Source organism: Triturus cristatus, chromosome 9, assembly GCF_964204655.1.
Source record: "Triturus cristatus chromosome 9, aTriCri1.1, whole genome shotgun sequence".
NCBI lineage: Eukaryota > Metazoa > Chordata > Amphibia > Caudata > Salamandridae > Triturus > Triturus cristatus.
In genome coordinates, this window is record NC_140592.1 from 823,802,789 (window position 1) to 823,823,267 (window position 20,479).

At 44.7% G+C, this 20,479-nt stretch overlaps 1 protein-coding gene across 4 annotated transcripts in view; it reads right to left on the bottom strand.

Annotated features, from left to right (window-relative positions):
* The window catches only part of LOC146798907 (inverted formin-2-like), a 368,077-nt gene that overhangs the window by 74,268 nt on the left and 273,330 nt on the right, over window positions 1-20,479 (bottom strand). For 2 of the 4 annotated variants that reach the window (XM_085626263.1, XM_085626261.1), the window contains exon 20: window positions 14,949-15,089. In XM_085626263.1, the coding sequence (XP_085482389.1) occupies window positions 14,949-15,089 (141 nt within the window). Of the gene's footprint in view, window positions 1-14,942; window positions 15,090-20,479 lie in introns of all 4 variants that reach the window. The other 2 variants (XM_085626262.1, XM_085626260.1) reach the window with 1 other exon arrangement.

Genomic DNA, 20,479 nt, shown 5'->3' on the forward strand with positions numbered 1-20,479 from the left:
AACAGGAGTCACAGGCTTTAATGATCAATTTTGCCATTGTTATTGACCTGAGATGATGGAAATTATGCTCCTGTAAAGACACCAAGGTCAGTTCAATTCGGCTAATTTACCGGCATCTTCAACAGTGGAAGAGAACCCATTGACTGAAACTAAAGAAATCTGGGAAGATACTTCTCCTTAGAGAGGAGGACTGGAAGGCAGTTCAGAGAAATTACCACTGAATTGGATTCAATCATTCCACCCATCACAGTTTAATTGTCTTCAGTTAAAATCTATTTTTTGCCAGTTGCAAATATTGATATGCATGTAATGTAAACTTGAAAATGGTTTAATCAGGTTTGTGAGTTGATAAATGTTGCTAAAGGAAGAATGTAGCTCGGAGTCTGTGGGCATGATCTAGAACACAGGTTTACTGTGTTTGGAGGGAGGCATAAGGGAGGATAGATTTCAGTTTAAAGCAGTGATAGGTAACAAATTAGAAATTGCAGAGGATATGCCGACAAAACATGTTGCCTTAAAGAGAAACATTTTATTCTAAACGTACCGGAGGCTGCTATTACAGAAAGTCATGCAATTCAGAAAATTTGTTAAGCTCCATGAAAATTAAACATTGATCTGTGGGCGTGAAATCTGAGCAGCTAAGAAGAAGGATACCCTCTGGAAGGTTGCTTAAACCTGGGTACCATTTTCTTTTTATTGTACTGCTTACTTGAAAGTGGGGCGATAGGATTTTTGAGTAGTGTAGGAATATATGTAATGTAAATTATTTATGTAACCTGTGGCAATGTATTGTGCCACGTTTTGTTTACAGTGTCGGATTAGGAAAGAAAATAGGCCCAGGCACCAAAATAAAAGGGGCCCCCATTAGCGAATTAGAATGTCAAAAAAAAAGTGGCCCGCATTTGCAAATTGGGGCAGTTTTTAACAAAGACACACTGTATATGTGTTTTGCAAAGCACAGATTTGAGCTTGCTGCTGGCAATGCTTGTGGCAGTATCAGGGAAATCAGCAATAAAAATCGGCTCACCAGTCCTTAAAACAGGCCTACAAACAGATAAAAAATACACTGACCTGTCAGACTGGCTTAGGCACTGTCAGATTGCTCTACAGGCCAGTTTGACTCTGTTTATAAGCAGTGTAATGTGTTGAGCGTTTCTCACCTATATGAAATTTGTGTAAATGCACTATATCTTAACAAAAATAGATTTTTGGGGATTACATATGTAATATTTTGAAAATAATAAATACGGCACACATTACTCCCAGCTGTACTGAGTGCATGTTCTTTTCATGCACTTCCTTGTAATAGTCCCCTGTAGCCTCATGTCTTTTCATGTTAGCTCCACTTCTTCTATAGCAGTTATCTAGTGGGCATGTACTATATTGGTTACCTTGAGCCAGGAATGGCTTTTTAACTTAGAACCCTTTGCATGCTGTAATTTTTTAACCCAAATTAAAAATAGGAAAGCCTAAGATACAAGTCTCAGACTGCAACATGTTAGTAAAAGGTAAAAAAGCCATAACTCGATGAAGGTGTCACATATGACATAGTACCTCGTGGCAGTTAGAGAACTGAAGTCACTATGGAGGAAAAATCTCCTTTTCAGAGTATAATGATGATTCATAGTTGAAAAAATATATAGTTTTTTAAAACATATTCCAAATTACTTGTTTGGGAAGAGTACTTTAAGTACTTCTAAGCTGTCATTTCGTTGATATGTAGAATAAGCTGGTAGCAATTGCCTGGGATATTGCTCCTTAATTATACAGCTCAGGTGGGTGTTCTGCTACCTCTACTTACACAGACAAGGCAGGGCTGGGATGTAACACTCTGCGGAAGCACCTCCTCTATTCACAATTTGTAAAGAGAGAAGTACACAGAAAGCCAACCACAGACTTTCCTGGTGTATACAGGTACAACTTAGCATTTTTTCAAGCTGGGGCCATATTACTTATAAGGTTTACTGTTCGGGTCTGTGCTGTGGAGCAGCTTTATCTGTGCGAGGCAGGCATATACTTGGCCAAGCCACCTTATTAGAATTAAACAACGGTTATGAGCTTGCACCTGCCCTGGGAGTAGTACATTAATGAAAGAAGAATTGAATTTTTGAAGCAGCTGGTCCATCTTTCACTTTGCAGGCAACAATGTAGCCTGTTTTTCAAAGGAGTGACTGCACCCGCGTGCAAAGGGATGTCTGGATAGAGAGGTCCATGAGAAGCCTTTTCAAGGTCCATTGCTGAACTCAAAATTATTTAAAGCGCACCAGGTTTAGAGATGTGAATCGAATATTTTAGAACTGGCACTCCTAGCAACGAGGGGACAGCTCCCTCTAGATGCAACAGAAATGTAGCAGAATCTGTTGACTTTTTGGCAAGTTAATTGGCATTCTGAGATTTTCTTTAGGTGAAACTTCTTTCAGCCTTCATCCATATCAAAAAGTGCGTGTTCTATAGCAACACGAAGCACATCCACGATTTTGTTTAGAGCACAGCATTAATGCAGTTCATAAATGGCGTGGCTGCTATGTTTCAGCTTCGAGCCATTGCTGACAAAGCTCAGCAAAAGATTACAGACCTTCATCTGCATTCTAAGTGAAAGAAGTTCTTTGTACTGTGGAGAGTGTGGAAGTAGAGCGGCAGACCACAAATACGATTGTGTGGGAGTTCTTCCCTTGTTAGGAGAGAAGAAACTGAATAGGAGGAGAGTCAACTGTAAACTTCGTTATCAGGAGATATGCAGGTAGTAGATAGGACTTTACACTTCTGGCATTTTTATCATGAAATAACGCCTTAAGTATAAGCACCGGAAGGAGTGTTTCAGGTTCCAGCTAGAAAAGGCAAGAGCAGAGACAGAGGATACAGTATCAGGATGGAGAGCTTGAGACTTACTTGGCATTTGATACTAGATGACTAATGGGAGTGATACTCAAAATCTGTTCATGCTAAATTTCTTTAAGGGAAGGAAAGGCTGGCAGCCATTACAGAATGTTGGTGCTGTCTGGACTGAGGCTTTGTGCACATGGAGAATGCGCTATGCACAGTGTCTTAAGAATAAACTGTAGTTCCCAGCAGGTCATGAACTCAGGCATATTTTAAAGAGGCATTGACTATCTTGGATATCTGATCATAACTTCCGTTTTGACTCACTGTGGCTTAGCGAAGCATTCGTGATACAACGTTGCTGTAGCCAGGACCTTGCAAGGTGTATCTTGGATTTCCTTGCCAAGGCCCATTTGTTTTCCTATGGATTTGTATTGAAGGACATAGTGGATAAAGAGAAGTATTTCACAAAGTTGTTTTGTTGGGGGAAACAAACTGTGAACTATTTTTTTAACATTTTTATGATTTCTTAAGATTAGAGGTTTTTACATTTACTAAGGGTTAACCTGTGACAGAACAGTGTGGATTGTTAGGCCAGAGTGTGCTGCTCATGCTTCTTCTGAATGTGAAAGTACAAGGCATCAGAGTTCTAGTATGTATATGCAAATTACTAAGGAACAATAGAATTGTAACATTGTTGGGTATTGTGCAGTTGCACGAGAGTGAAGGTAAAAATTACAACTCTTCTTCCACAGTACACAATGTCAAAGCTTGAGGTAGTTATTTAAGTCATAAGGAGAAGTATCAGAGAGCACCAACTTGAGATACTTGCTGTTTGTATATTTAGTTTATGCCATGCAATGCATGGGAAGGGAGCCCACAGTGTGTGCGCTGCAGGGCTGAAAGCGAGACACTGCCAAATCCCTATTTGGCCTATAACTTTTAATCCAATAAGAAAAATATCTAAAAGCAACAAATCATTAAATTGAAACACACAGTCAAACCAATAGATACTGCTCTAGTTAGAGCATATCACTCACAGTTTTACTGTTGTTATATATAATTTAACCTGTACTATTGTTTGTCATTTGCAATATCATCCGTCACATTAAGAATGAGGTAATGAGCTCTGCATTTGGCAGGCGAGTTATGCTTTGCATGGCTGTTTTGAGAGTTATGGTTTGAGCAACTAATTATAAGTGGTGGATTTATAGACATAGATGGATATATATTGACCACGTACATTGCATGCCTTATTTGTATGTGAGGAGTACAGTTTTTAGGCTCCCATTGGCAACCCATGCCTTTACATCAGTGTACTTTGGCCACAAATATAAACATTTGTTTCAAAATTTTCACAAAACTAAATCAATCGAGAAAACCAGTTGACCACTCTGAGTTTGCAGGTGCAGCAATCAAGATATTTCCAGGTACGGTGAAGAAGCGCAAACCATCAGAGTGCAAGTTTCTTTTTCCTTTTGTCAAAATGTTGATTTCCTGAATCAATATAGTTTTACTTATTTAGAGACTGTTAGACCTGGCATCCTTGGCGTGGTTTCCCATGAGTTTTTATCTCCACCTACTGTATTTTTTTATGCTGTGCTGGATTTCATTTTTGCTGCCTTAGATGTTTTGGGCACTTTGCCACTGCTGATCAGTGTAAAAGTGCAAGTACTCCCTGTGTGAATAGTTATTATGATTGGTTCTCCCTGATTGGCATATTTGATTCACTAGTAGGTCCCTAGTAAAGTGCACTAAGTGTGCCAGGGCTGGTAAATCAAATGCTACTAATTGGCCTGCAGCACTGGTTGTGCCACCCACATGAGTAGCCCTGAAAAGATGTCTCAGGCCTGTCACTGCAGTGCCTGGGCGCAGTTTGTTAACTGCCATATCGACTTGGCAAGTGCACCCACTTGCCAGGCCGTAACCTTCCCTTTTCTAACAGGTTATTCAGCCCTAAGGTAGGCTCAAGGTACCCCTTTGGGCAGGGTGCGGTGTATGTGAAAGGTAGGACATGCCTTGGCGTGTGTGGCATGTCCTGATAGTGAAGTACTGCCAATTTCGATGTTCACTATTGCACGGCTATCTGTTCCCATAGGATAGAATGGGGAGCTAGCTTATAACATTGTATAAACATAACTAGCCCAGGGAACAAGATGGGAAAATAAAGTTTGATATGCTTGAACTCAGAATGTTAAGATGCATTTGTTAATGAGTTTTATTTTGTGCCTCTGCTAGGATTTGTATTGACTTTAGGGTAACAGGGGCCGGGGAGGAGCAGTGGCTCCAGAGAGTCTGGATGAGTCAGGGCTGGGCTGAATAGACCTGGCCTGCATTTAGAGTAGGGGGAAGAGATTTTCTTTCACCTGAATGCGGCTGGTCTGACTTCCACGATGCTGTCTCCACCTCCTGCCAGGAAGCTGCACCAGAGAGGACATAACTGGTTTTGACTGTGCACAGGGCTTCCCTGCCACCAGAGAACAAAGGATGTTGCTGTATAAATATTGGGGACAAGACCTCAGAACTTTAGATCATCACTGGAATTCAAGAGGTCCCTTTGGCAAGGAGAAGAGCTGGAGAGACTGAAGAGAAGTACTGCCCCTTTGCTGTGTGGTGTGAGGGGTTGGCCTGCAGTTGCTGTTTTGCCAAGGAAAGGAGAAGGACTTTGCCATGTGCTGTGTCCCCTGCTTGAAGGAGATCTCCAAGGGCCTGTGTGTGCTAGCCTCCTGTTCTTATGTCTCAGGGATACAAAGACGTCACCCTCAGCTCTCCTGAACTAAGCTGCTGTGAGTTCTGACCTGCCAAGAGGTGCCTGTGCCAGTTTTGGACCTCTGGAGGTTGTTGCTGCTGTTTGGGAGCTGGAAGAAAGAAGAAACTTGAAGAACTGCAAAAATTGACGCATCGTTCTTCTTGCAGCTGTTTTTCCGAAGCATCTCCACGGCTCAAGAAGAATTTCCACGCAATGCCGTGCTGCTGCGAAAACCGACGCAGTGCCTGTCACTGCTGCAAGAATCGACGCATCGAGGGACTGCGGCTGAAGAAAACCAACGCAGCACCACTTGACGCCGCTGCATTGATCACCGACGCATCCCGGAATTCCACGCATTGTCTCTGCGCGGCAAGTTTTCCCGATGCACCACCTGCGGACCGGAACCGTCATGAAGAATCGACGCATCACTCCCCCTACAGACCGGATTCGACGCAACCTCTTCCTCTGCGTGCAGCGGAACTGTTGCATTACCTCCCCAAGGTTTCAGGAGTGACGCATCTCTTTGTTTATGACTCTGCTGCTGTTTGGCCTTGTGAATTTTGACACAACTACAGGTACTTTGAGTACATGTCACACATCTATAGTTTTCTATGGTACAAGTTCCTGAAACCTTTTGAAAGTCATATTTTTAACTGTGTATGCTGGATTTTAGTCGTTTTGGTCTTGTTGACTTTAGATAAAGATATTTAATTTTTCTAAACTTGTGTCGTGTCCTTTTGTGGTGTTTTCACTGTGTTACTGTGCATGTTGTTACAAATACTTTACACATTGTCTTTGGGATAAACCTGTCTGCTCGTGTCAAGCTAAGCTAAGGGGGTGAGCAGGGGTTATCTAAAGTGTGTATCCCCGTTACCCTGACTAGAAGCAAGGGTCCCTATTTGGACAAAGGTACCTAACTCTGCCAACTAGAGACCCCCATGTCTAACAGCGACCTTTGTATAGCACGAGACATTGCCTCATAGTCATTTGTAAACAGTAAGTGATAGAGAAAGTGAACTTCCCGAGATCATCCTACACAGTACTGAAGAATTCAGAGATGGATCATCAGTACCTCAAATGGTTGGTTCACGAACAGTAGACACAACTGCCAAGGTTTCAGATTGCTATGTGTGACATTTTCATAATTTCAGTGTAATTATGAGTGACATTTCAACAACTACTTTCTTGAAAGCAAAAGCAAAGCAAGGAAGACGAGGGAAACATATAAACATTAACCCTGATAACAATTTGATTTATCCGAGTGCCTAAAACACTCCAATGTCATTTTAAATGTCCCAGGCAATGCAAGATGGGAGCACACTGCTTTAGTCCACCTCAAACCTTGCCAGCTAGCCCAGTCACTGGTGCTGTGAAGCAGATCTTACTGTCAAGTGCCAGCAGGGTAGGTAGGTCAGTGTTAGGGAGAAGTTCTGCATTAAGCAACACTCCTGGCTCAGGTGACCCAGTGCTGCTGCCGTTCTGTTGCATCAAAACCGGTGCCGGTGAAGATATTTACTTTGGACCCTGGTTTGAATTCTTTTTACATTTTTTAAAAACATTCTGACAAGAGGACTCAGTTCTTTCAACTGGGGAATAAATGTTTCTTGAAATAAAAAGTGGCAATCCTGCTACACACTATGCGCTGTGCTGGGGCCTACAGTGACCTGTATGCATAAAGTGGTGTCAGTACGTCCAGCCCAAAGGGCCATGCGTGGCCCAACTGTAAATAAAATACATTCACTATTCTTTGACACCCGAATATTGTCAGTCCCTCTCCGCCGACAACACTTCATGCAGAGTTCTTGTCTCTGTGCAGCACTGCCACAGTGTGGCCGGGGTCCCCACCAGCCCAATTCCCTCTGCCTGCGGCAGGGTGCACCCTAACACAAAGCAAAGTTTTGACAGACCACTGCCCAATCACAGACTTCTTGTTATTGTGGACACACTGACGGTGCCATGCTTGATGACACAAACCCAGGCGCCACGGGGAGAAGTACTCTCTGGAGGAAGTTGCCAGAGTGTGTTCGATGTTATGTGGTACCAAGGCTGCCGTGGCCGAGTGATGACGGATCGTGGTGCTGATCATGTTCAGTAAACAGTATTTGTTTACAGTCTGTGTAAGTGATGAACCTGAAACTGTGGGTGGTGCTATGCATGCTCAGAGTGGTAGTAGTGCTGTGTTCACAGCACCGTGCCAGCAGTGGGCGGCTCACACTACTAATACAGCTGCTACTCCATCAAGGCTTGTGCCTCGCAGCGCCCATGGTGTCGGGAATGATGATGCTTGACTATCTTTTCATTTACCTCTATCAATTCCTGCTCATTGGATAGTGCGATACTAATACGCACTTAAGGAGCATGACTAACAGTGTGATTCGTAAACTATGTGAGAATTAAACCTGCATTGTAAAAGCATGCAGAATGGTCGCAAACCAGATCAAACTGTGCAAAAGTTACTTTGTGGGCAGGAACTATGAATGATTGGAATAATCACTGCCCCATGGGAAAAGGATTGGGCTGCTGTTCTTGCAAAACTTTCTATAGGCCTGACATGCTGTCGGTCTGAGCTCTGACTTTCCCTGAAACTGAGCTCTCCTGTATTTCCCTGCGCTTTACTGGCTGGTGAAGTTGAGCAGGCCAAGCCTTTCAGCTGAAGGGTTGAAAGACTCTGGCTATTGCACGCTGTGATCTAGCTTCCTTCTGGGCTCACATTGAGTCCCCCACAAATCTTTGGTTTGTATGATTCTTAATTGTATTCTGAAATGTATGTTGTGCACTTTTTTCTCTCTTTTTCACCAAGCACTATTTTGAGATGTATATTGCTCCAGACTTTGATGTAATGTGATTTACCTGTATTCAACTGATAACGTATATTAAATGAATCAAATGTATTTTTGTGCTTTGACCAATCTATTAGAAATCTAGATAAAAATTTGCTTGTTACAACTATACATGTGCATGCCATTTCCTTAGTTTAGAGTCATTGATATTTATGTGTATATAGGTTATTAGAAAGGCACTTCTTCATTCCAGGTCCTCATGAAGGAGTGGTCATCCGTCTCTGATTATCCAAGTCCCTATTAGCTTGACTAAAAGATCCATCAGAGGACCCTTATAGTCTATGGTTGATGTAGAGTTTATATGGGGCAATCTTGGAGACATCGAAGTTTGTGGTAGCTGAGTATGAGGTGTGGTGGTAAAAACTTAACAAGCATTTGCTATGCAATGGTCTCGGCATTGGTAAAGTTAGAGTTATTGGCATTGCTCATGACATTATTTTTGTTTATGTTTTTGTTTTTAAAACATTGAAAGAAACGGCATTGTTATTTACAATGTCAATAGCTTAATCACTCTCAAATGCGAGACCTATTGCATTTGCATCCACACACAGATTAAGCTATTGACATTGTAAATAACAATGCCGTTTCTTTACATGTTTTAAAAACATAAACAAAAATAATGTCATGAGCAATGCCAATAGCTCTAACTTTAACCCCTTCAGTGCCCGCCCCTTTCCCCCCATCTGTGCCGGCCGTTGCATTAGCGGGCGGGGTTTATGACGAGCTGGACTCGTCAAGGGCACAGCGCAACCGCGGCCCATGACGAGTCCAGCTCGTCATGGGCACTGAAGAGGTTAACAATGCCGAGACCATTTTGTTTATGTTTTTGTTTTTAAAACCTTGCCTGGGATTCTGTGTTATGGAGTGGAATTATGTGGAATGGTATTTTGTGTTGTGTAGTGGTATGGTGGAGTTTAACTACGTGGTGTGTTGTTGAATTTGATAGGATTATGTGGTATTCTGTGGCGGGGATTGGATGCATGTGGTGTGTTGTGTATATGTGTTGTTGAGTTGAATTATGAGGTGTGTTGTCGAATTGTGTAGTGTAGAATGGTAGTGTGCGGAATGGAATGGTGTTGCGTGGAACTGTGGCGCTGAATGAAATCATGCTGATAGGAGTTATGTGGCATGATGGCTCGGTTGGAAGTAATGCAAGAGAGAGGCGACAGAGAGAAGGAAAAGCTGGTAAGGATGAGAGTGCATAACATGGGAAAAAGACAGAATGAAGGGGAGAGAAGAAAAAGGAAGCAGGAAAAGTGGATAGAGCGGCAAGTGAGAGAAAGGCTAGAGGATGGAAGAACGAGGAGGGCAGAAAAGGGAATTAAAGGAGGAAAAGGGACAGCAAGAGGAGTGCGAGAAAAGAGAAGGAAGAGAAAGAAAGGAGAAGAGTGGTAAGAGTAGAGGAGGAGGGAGGCAGACTCAGAACGGGGAGAGCTGAACCGGCTTCAGTCAGTGCAGTTGATGCTGGTCCGCACATGAGCCTCACTGAACTCCTGATGTAATCCCTACATGTTCATGTTAAGCTAGAGCTTTTGAACTGTGGTGTTCAATCCGGGGCTTTCGGATTTTCTTCCACCGGGTGGTATGCACTTTCCGTGATAAAACAATGCTAGGAAAATTATTGGTATAAGGGGCACGGTCACTTTTTGGAATGTTATAGCGTGCACAGATATGGAAATGGCACATGGTTGTGAATTGACGTATATAAACTCCTAGTGTCACAATATTGTGTTTGCTGAAGGTAATGCCCACACTAGTCTTTTCAGGCGTGTGCTGTCCAAACCACACTATCACCGGCTTGTGAACGATCAGAAATCAAAGCTCAGTTTCCACTGTGCACAGCAGAGTCTAATAACACTGTGGTGCTTGCCATTTTAAACATGGCATGAGCAACAGAGGACGCGGCCAGTATGCAGACAATATTAAGGAAACTCGTCTTTCTCAATGAGGATTTCCCAAAAAACGATACTCAGTCTAAATGAACATCGAAATCAGCTAGCCGGAGTTTGCTTCAGTTGCGGAAAGGAGAGCGTAGTAGATATATAAGCATAGAGTGATGTTGTGATGTAGTGAGATAGAGAGAGGTAGTGAAAGAGAGAGTGAGAGTGAGATAGAAAGAGTGAGGTAGTGAGATAGTGATTGAGGTAGTGAGTGAGAGAGAGTGAAGTTGTGAGGTTGTGAGCTAGAGAGTGAGGTAGTGATGTTTTGAGAGAGAAAAGTTGTGAGATAGTGAGATACAGTGGAGTAGTGAGGTAGAGAGAGTTATGTAGTGAGAGAGAGTGAGGTAGTGAAACAGTGATGTAGTGAGGGAGAGGGATGTTGTGAGGTAGAGCTCTGCCTACAATAGTAGTAATTACAGACCCTTACACCGTCTCCGGAGTTAGACATTTTAAACAATTAGTGGATTAAGCGCCAAAACTCTGATAGAAACATCTGCGCTCTGTAACCCACCGCTTGTGCACACACTTTTATGCAGTTAGCGCGTTAACCCACAGAGCTGTCCAACAGGCCATCCCTGGGTTAAGACCCAAAGCTCCGATTGTAACACCATTCAATGAGCACCGTTAGAGGGGGGGCACCGAGACCCATAGGGTGCGCGATCGTTGCCACAGGCCTTCCATCCCTTCAAACCTTTAGATTAGGAAATTGAATAAAAATGCCATCCTTCTGATGCTTCCAGAGGCGTCAAGACCGGTTACCATGGTAACAGGTCTTTTCAGGAAGGTCTGACCTCTGTGCATTGTCCCCGGACACGCCCCCTGGGTTTATACTGTACCTCATTAAAATAATGACCCGACCTCTGCTTTCACTTCCAGTTCACAGTTAGCCTGGTGCCGGGAGGGTCACCTTGTGCGTTCTGCGCTGCACGACTTCACGTAGCCGCGGTCTGCAGACGTCAGTGCAGCAGGTACAGCGGCACCGGAGCTAAGGGGTATCAGGGTCTCATTGCACCCAAATGATGGCCGATATATAAATATCCCACGAAGACCCATCCTTTCAAAAAGCAGAATGCCTAAAAATCCAACAGCGAACAATAAAAAATAAAATACAGGTCACAAGTCCAGGTACAAATAATAAATACTATTGAAATAATGCCAAAAATAAACTAGAACCCTGTGGAAGAAAATATAGAATACCACAATATTTTGCCAGTAAATCAAAAAAAAAACAGCTTCCCCTCTCGAGTCTAAATGTCAACTGAGCATCCTCGCGGTGCAGGCAGTGAGTGTCGCCGAGTTAAGCGCAGGGACCCCCCCTCCCCGTCGGCAGTGTTGGAAAGACGACGCCAGGGGCCCGAGTCTATCACCCCTCCCCCAGTTCCTCTGTAGCACAGGAGGTCAGGCGGGCTCTGGACTGCAGTCATAATAATTTCGCGCCCTTACAGACCGAAATGAAAACGAACGAAACAGGCTATTTTTCACCGCGAAGAGTGAGAATGATTCTTTCACTCCAGCATGTCGGATTCAGGACGGGTTATTTGAAATAAGCGAGCATGTGCGGTGTGTCGATGGGAAGGTGGCACCCGCCAGAGAAGACGGACCCGGATACAAGCTCAGACCGGAGGGGAGATAGCCGTTATCAAGCTGCGGCACCAAGTCCGGGCCCCGTGATTTGGAAGGGAGAGGGATGTTGTGAGGTAGAGCTCTGCCTACAATAGTAGTAATTACAGACCCTTACACTGTCTCCAGAGTTAGACATTTTAAACAATTACTGGATTAAGCGCCAAAACTCTGATAGAAACATCGGCGCTCTGTAACCCACCGCTTGTGCACACACTTTTATGCAGTTAGCGCGTTAACCCACAGAGCTGTCCAACAGGCCATCCCTGGGTTAAGACCCAAAGCTCCGATTGTAACACCATTCAATGAGCACCGTTAGAGGGGGGGCACCGAGCCCCATAGGGGGCGCGATCGTTGCCACAGGCCTTCCATCCCTTCAAACCTTTAGATTAGGAAATTGAATAAAAAATGCCATCCTTCTGATGCTTCCAGAGGCGTCAAGACCGGTTACCATGGTAACAGGTCTTTTCAGGAAGGTCTGACCTCGGTGCATTGCCCCCGGACACGCCCCCTGGGTTTATACTGTACCTCATTAAAATAATGACCCGACCTCTGCTTTCACTTCCAGTTCACAGTTAGCCTGGTGCCGGGAGGGTCACCTTGTGCGTTCTGCGCTGCACGACTTCACGTAGCCGCGGTCTGCAGACGTCAGTGCAGCAGGTACAGCGGCACCGGAGCTAAGGGGTATCAGGGTCTCATTGCACCCAAATTATGGCCGATATATAAATATCCCATGAAGACCCATCCTTGCAAAAAGCAGACTGCCTAAAAATCCAACAGCGAACAATAAAAAATAAAATACAGGTCACAAGTCCAGGTACAAATAATAAATACTATTGAAATAATGCCAAAAATAAACTAGACCCCTGTGGAAGAAAATATAGAATACCACAATATTTTGCCAGTAAATTACAAAAAAAAACAGCTTTCCCTCTCGAGTCTAAATGTCAACTGAGCATCCTCGCGGTGCAGGCAGTGAGTGTCGCCGAGTTAAGCGCAGGGACCCCCCCTCCCCGTCGGCAGTGTTGGAAAGACGACGCCAGGGGCCCGAGTCTATCACCCCTCCCCCAGTTCCTCTGTAGCACAGGAGGTCAGGCGGGCTCTGGACTGCAGTCATAATAATTTCGCGCCCTTACTGACTGAAATGAAAACGAACGAAACAGGCTATTTTTCACCGCGAAGAGTGAGAATGATTCTTTCACTCCAGCATGTCGGATTCAGGACGGGTTATTTGAAATAAGCGAGCATGTGCGGTGTGTCGATGGGAAGGTGGCACCCGCCAGAGAAGACGGACCCGGATACAAGCTCAGGCCGGAGGGGAGATAGCCGTTATCAAGCTGCGGCACCAAGTCCGGGCCCCGTGATTTGGAAGGGAGCATGGATAAAAGAGTGAGATGTTGATGGTATAGAAGGCTCGAGACAGCAGGGTGAGTGACTAACGGGATGGAAAACCCACGAGAAGAGTGAGGCATCGAGGGAATGAAAAGGGCAAGAAAAAAGGGTTGGAGACCCGACAGCAGGGGGAGAGGACGCCAGGAACACCGCCGCCTTTTTCCGAGGCACAGCAAAAATGCCTCGGAGAAACGCAGGGTCCTTTTCGGATTCGGGGGCGTGTTTTGCTGTTGTCTCCTCCCTGAGACTTTTCGCAAAAAACACGCCCCCCGATCCGAAAAGGACGGGGCATGATTGGAGTGACGGGACCTCTTCTCCAATGGCTGGCCAGCATTTACGAGACCAGCCAATGGAGAACAGGGCAGAAGAGGGGTGGGTTCAAGCCCCTCTTCTCCCAAGTCATTAAATCTCCGGACTTCCGGTCTGCCGACCGGATGGTCCCGAGACCTAAAAACAGAGACATTTCCCCTAGCTGCCCACACACACACACACACCGCTTCATCAGGGGCGCTACAAATGTGTGACTAAGAATTTTTGAGTGGTGATGTATACCACCACATAAAAATCCATCAATATAACGCCTAATGTGTGGTACTTAGCAGTGTTGTAGGATTGAGTCAAATTATCCTATTTCCCTGGAGCTGGGGGTGGGGGGGTCGGGGGGGGGGGGAGGAGACAATAGTCCAGTTCGGGTATGGAGGTTACAAAATCATCCTTGAAGAGAGTGGTATAAGGTATTTTATGAACTAAAGTCAATTTGGTTTGGATCTTAAGTATGGTTACAATTCATGTCAGAGGGGACACCCTGGGATTTCAATGGTTCTTATCCATGAAATTTAGCGCTTTCCGTTGGGAAATGTATGCAGTAACAGATCACATCACATACCTATAAAAAAGTCAAACTTTTTAAAATTCCAATTCTTGGTATTTAGTATGCTTAAAGATTCCATTCTGCACAAAATATCCCTTATACATACATATTCTCACAGGCCAATGACAAATATAGCAAACACACAATTGTACCAATATTCCCAAAATGTCTGACTTCATTTTTTTTAGCACAGTTTCTTTTATTTAAATACCATTAACACATTTTTTCAATTATTCAAACAATCAAATTAAGTAAGCCATGCTGATGTTAAGTGCCCATACTAATGCATTTTATCACACAATATTTTTTTTAACATTAAGTTAGTGACAAATTGAGTTTCAGTACAGAACGAACCAAAAAAAAACAACATTGGGAAGAAAGATAAAGCAACGCGTGTAAGCATAGTTAGGACTGAAAACACATGCAATTAAAAACATACAAATAATTATTGTTATTTACACAATTGATTTTCAACATGCACCATAGAAAGAATTAAAAGCATAGTAATGCAACAAGAGAAGCAAGTAAAGTAATGAACAGCCTCAGAAAAAGACAAACAAAATGTATCTGCTTAAAGAGAAAGAGCAACAGCGGCATTACAAAAAAAGCAGGCTGTTCAGTCCAGCCGGAAGTCCTCTCATCCCGGAAGATGCGTGCAGCAGATTAGCGTCGAGCAAACCACAGCAGCTTCCTGAGTGTTGACCTCTTACCCACACCTTGATTATTAGCAGCTTTCTGGGCGCCGTCCGCGTCGTTTTTGTTTCTGGCAGTTTTCCGTAGCTGAAACCCTTTCCTTATATCCGAAAGCAAGGCGTCGATGATGCACTCCTCTTCAACTTTCACCACACCTTTATGAACTAGTAAAAACAGACAGAGAACGGAATGTTGTGAGGCAACACGAACACAGCGGGTCAAACATCTTTCCATCACTTGCAGTGGCATTGATAACGAAGTGACTGAAATGCACGCATTCACACTCAACGATTCATTATTTAAAACATCAATAAATATTCAGCACAGATTCATAAACCAACCTTCATCTGGCATGAGACCAATCGCACATACAGTTCTTTATTTACAATGATGGTGAAGCTTTTTTTGTGAGCAGAGGTGTATCTGTTCAGAGACATTGTGACTGCAGAAATCTAAATAAACCTGCCTTGAACTGGAATCCATTAGTGCAATACCCGATTTCAAATCTGGGAGGGAGAAGTGAGGCGCAGCGGCCAGAGCCGGAACGCGGGGCTCATGGTTCGATCTCCCGTGTCAGCCTGGGCAATAGCTACCTTAATCTCCCCGATGGCCCCCAGCCCCTTGAAACCTTAACAGGTGATATGCTAGCGCTTTACAAACATGGATCATTATGTTTATCACTGCTCTGAAGTCACAGCAATTATTTTTCATAGTTGCGTCATCGTAAAGGGGAGCGTTGTCTCCCTGGTCTTTCCTCAGTACAGACGTGAAGCAGGGGAGTACTGAATGACAGTTTGCTGCTTTACCCACTGTCTTTCACCCTTCTTGGGTCTCCACAGATTTATTGGGGGTGGCCGAAAGCGATCGGTGATAGGACACCACCAGGTGGTATCTACCCCGTCAGCCACGGGTATATCCAGAACCCACTGCCAATAGGAATGTCCAAGGCTATGTCGTTTTCGCTGCTGAGAGCTAGGTGGCAAGGGAAGGCGCTGAGGGCGTGTGGTAACCCTGGGCGTAGTTTGCGAAGTAGCGCTACGCGTAGCTACGCAAAGTGCACTTCGCACTACGTGAGCTACGCGTAGCACTTCGCGAACTGCGTAGTACCCTGTTCGCACTGTGCAAGATGCCGTTTTAAATGATTGCGCAATCATTTAAAACGGCATCTTGCACAGTGCGAGCTGTAGTTTTCTGCCGCTCAAGTGGATTTTTACTCGAGCAGCAGCTTTCTCAACGCGGACTGGTAGTTTCTCATCGCGAGCGGTCGCGACCACTTGCAATGAGAAACCTTACCTCCTCACGTTGAGAAACGCGCCAGGAGGTTTATTTTCAACGCTCGCGATCGCCAACTTGATGTTGCTGATCGCGAACGAGGAAAAAGTCTCACCGGGATATCATTTTGCTTGCTCGCGGTCACCAACTTGACGTTGAGGACCGCGAGCAAGCAAAAAATGACCGCTGCACTACGCAACACTACGCTACATGTGTTTGCACTGTGCTACGTGCAATTCGCGTAGTGCGAAGTAGCGCAAACTACGCGAGCGTAGCGTAGTGCTTTGCCCAGGCTTAGTATGTGGCTTATTGCAGGACAAGTATTCCTTTTTAATACAACTGCTGGGGCGTGGTGCAACAAAGGGAGGACAGTGGAGGGGGATAGGAGGAAACCAGGGTTCATATTTGAATGGCAGCAGTGATGTAACGAATCTTGAGGGGGCCCCCCTGCAAAGTGCATGCATGAGGCCCCCCATGATCCAGAATCAGTCCATAGCTCTCAGCCCAGGGATCTGCAATTGCCAGAGGGGGCCCTTCCGTACCGTGGGGTTTGTAGGGCCTTTTGTTACACTACTGAGAAAACCTTTGGCCTCAGGCTGTAGTCGAGGAGTTCCAACAAACTGAGCCCGACAGAAAGAGGTTCACCAAAGATGGTTAGCCCAATGATTAACACCTGTCTCACTGCCATTAAGCTGTAAAAGATTAGTGGTGATCCAAGCACTACCGGCCAATAGACAGGTCCAGTGGACTGATCAAGCTTTTCAGAGGGTAAATCAAACCACTGGATCCACTGAGTCACATTAGCATAGGCGAATGCATTCATCCAAATTAACTTTTAATATTTATGTACCGTCCAGCAGGGGCTGCACATTACTATTTTTAAAACAGGAAAGGGGAAGAGATGATTCCTGAGGGACACCACAAAGGACTAAGTTAACTGCTATCCACAAATGAGGAAGTGTCATGTGACAGCAGGCTCGTACTGATGCGTTCACACTTGCGGAGTGCCTACAACAGGACACTGGCCCATAAATAGATCATTGGGCACAAAGGCATATTTTATGACGTGTTGCCTTACAGCCATTAAAGGTCTGGCTAATGGTGTCTGGGAACGAAAGTCTACACCATGTGGCAGCCCCACAAAGCAAATTGCGGGCGTTCTGCCTTGGACCTTTTCCATTTTATGAATACATTGCACCACCTTAGATTTGAGGTTTTATCTTTCATTGTTGTGAGATCTCATGACTGTTAAAAGCATTGATACAACTCCTTGGAAATCACAAATAGAGGGCATGCCCACTTCCTACCCCACTCTTTACTACCTGCAACAAGTTTCAATATGGCTATAGCTTACAGGCATTGGAAATGGCCACTTTGCATCCACAAAGTTACCAAGTCCGCAATGTGGTAGCTCTGTGGGTGCCAAACAGCTTCACACTCCTGTGTTGTCATTCATTCAATGACTGTAATGAAGAGATCAGAGATACAATGTGAAGGGAAGCTCTATGCCCACTGTGAGCCAAGAAACAGGTAAGCACTACAATGGGGACTGCTAAAGTGAGTGTCTGCATCAGCTGGACCCTGTGGGAGGAGTTTAAACAGAGTGCATCCACACAGCTGCTCAGTGGTGACATTTTAAGTGTAGGGTCCTCTGCCAGTCGTGGTTTTTAAGCCCGCAGCACTTACTGTGCTGGGCTATTCGAAGGAAGGCTTGTTATAGCAAACTTGTGAGTCCCAGAGTTCATCATGCTGTTGGCTAAAGAGCCTCGACTGTCGAGACCACCTGACAGCTACGAAGGCCTCCTATAAGAGGACGCACACAAATCCAAACCTTTGTAGTAATAGGACATATAAAAGGAGGGATGTAGAAATCCTTCCTCTTTCACAAGGTAATAGACCCAGTTGAGATTCATGAAATTCAAGCATTTGCTACACAAGAACACAACTAAAACCACTGGAAAGTATAAGGGCCTTATGTGCCAGTAAGAAAGTGCTTTTTTTCTTGGACACGGTACTGGAAACAGGAACGTGCAGGTTTGAAAGAAAAAAAAGAGACTAAGGCAAAAATAATACACACATTTAACTCCTAAGATAAATACTGCGGCGTTTACCTTAAACAAGGATGAAAGGTGAACATTGGATATTATAAAACCTCAGTCGTGGATTAAATCTCCTGGCCGGTGCTCGTTTTTACTGAGGCTCTGTTTAGAACATTTTTAAGTGAGTGCTTTTTATTTCCTCTTTTTTGCACCAGACAATGATGTATTGCAGCAGTAAAAACATTTTGGTAGTTCGTTGACAGAGGCCCACATAGACTTTTTCAGTTTGAGATGGAATAAACTGTAAGTAGCAACAAACGGAGCAAATTGGCCCTCCCATGTGGTATGTAATATGGTGATCCTTAGAACCGCCGTGCAAACTGGCACCACAAGCCACCTGAAGTACACAAATGCCAAGTCACCATCGTACCACACATGACATTCCGGATTTTTAAAAATCATATTCTGCCCCTGTGTTCTGCGTGCAGCCATCCTTCAGCTTTCTCCCTACAACTGTTTGTAACTTTTGGAAAGTGGCACACGCTTGGGAGGATGAGGAAAACGTCAGGGAGAGAGCTCACGACAGTGACGTCATCCGTGCTATATACATTTTAAAAAATAAATAAATATTGGGGGTGTCATAACCAGGACCCTACTTTGAGCAGGGACTCTTGGTTCCAAACAATTGATAAGGTGCTTAGTGAGTCTGGAATGTAGGTGACCCAAATGCACCCATCTACATTCTACGGAATTTGAATTAGCCTCACACAGTGGAACCGGGGGCTGCTCCTGGGGGCGGCAGATAAATCACCCGTGGGTGACGGAAGAGGTGAAAACGCCAAACCGCTCCACTGCCAAAAATATGATTTCGAAATGCATGGTCATTTAATGTGGAGCAGATAGAGCGCCGGCCTTGAAACCCATGACATGCCTTGTGGGGTACGATGACACAATTAATGTACCGGGCTTCGACGCCAAGCCATATGCGTCTAATACTTACAAGCTGTACGATGTGAGGCACGTGGTTCGGCAGCAGCAGTTAGGTGGAAAATACATTATTGGGACAGGCAGAAGAGCTTTTTTTGGTGTACATTTGAGCTCGTTCCCCCACACCCGCTTTATGAGCTGTTTCAAGCTCCCCCTCCAACCCTATAGGCAGGATCCCTAAGAGGCCGGGCGTGCGCACGTTTGAATTAGTGAGGGGGCCCCTGGAGTACGGGGGCTGCGGGGACGTGATACCACCTGCCGTGCGCGCACCATTTAATTAATGAGGCCGTGCGCACCATTTAATTCATGAGTTAAGAGGCTTGCTTGCTCCGCTGAGTGAGGGGAAAAGACAGGCGATAGGTAGCTGAAGCTGCTGCTCCACGTGTTTTTGACAAATACATCCCTCCCTCAGGGCCTTGAGGGGAGCCGCCACAGCACCTATAGTTATGGGTGCAGCCAGAAACTTCACCCACTCTAGGGGGCTGCATCGTGAGCAGGCAATAACACTGACAATGTGGCTACCACTGAAAGGGCAGCATCTTTGGATGTGCACCCTGTCTTGGCTTTGGAGATGACCACAGCCCCACCCCTCCCCCCAGAGTCCAACTGCATTCCCCAAGGGCATTCTGGGAGGCACATTACATCCCATCTTCTATCCTGTGGCGTGTTACCATCTTTTAAGCAGACCGTTTTGCCCATACCACCAGCCATTGCACAGGCCTAGGTGCACCCTCATTTACTTAGGAAATTGGTTAACATGTTCACACATGAATCAATTGGCATTATGCAGGAATCTATGACTTATTTTAGAAGTGCCTCATATACTACATGTTTTATATACTACATGTTTTAAACACAGTGGTCCCTAAACAAGGACGATGAACTTAAAAGATAAATATAGAACCAGAGTCAGTACTATATTTGAAGCTGTCCAGCTGGACAGAAATGCTTTTCATTCTTAAAATTGACATGAAAACAATAAAGTGGGACGCAAGCCTGCATCCTACTAAGCAGACATACAGTATATACAAAAGAACACAAAAAACAAACAGGAAGGCTCAGGCAGAGCAACTTGCTTGTACATTCAATACATTCAATTAGCACAAGCAAAGATGTGGTGGGACACCGTTACACACGAGTAATATTGGTTAGGAAATCGTTTATGGTGTACATATAGTCGACGACGTTTCGATCCCTTCTACTACATGTATCCACTGAGCTCAAGCCTCATGTGCCAATGGATGACAATTTAATGC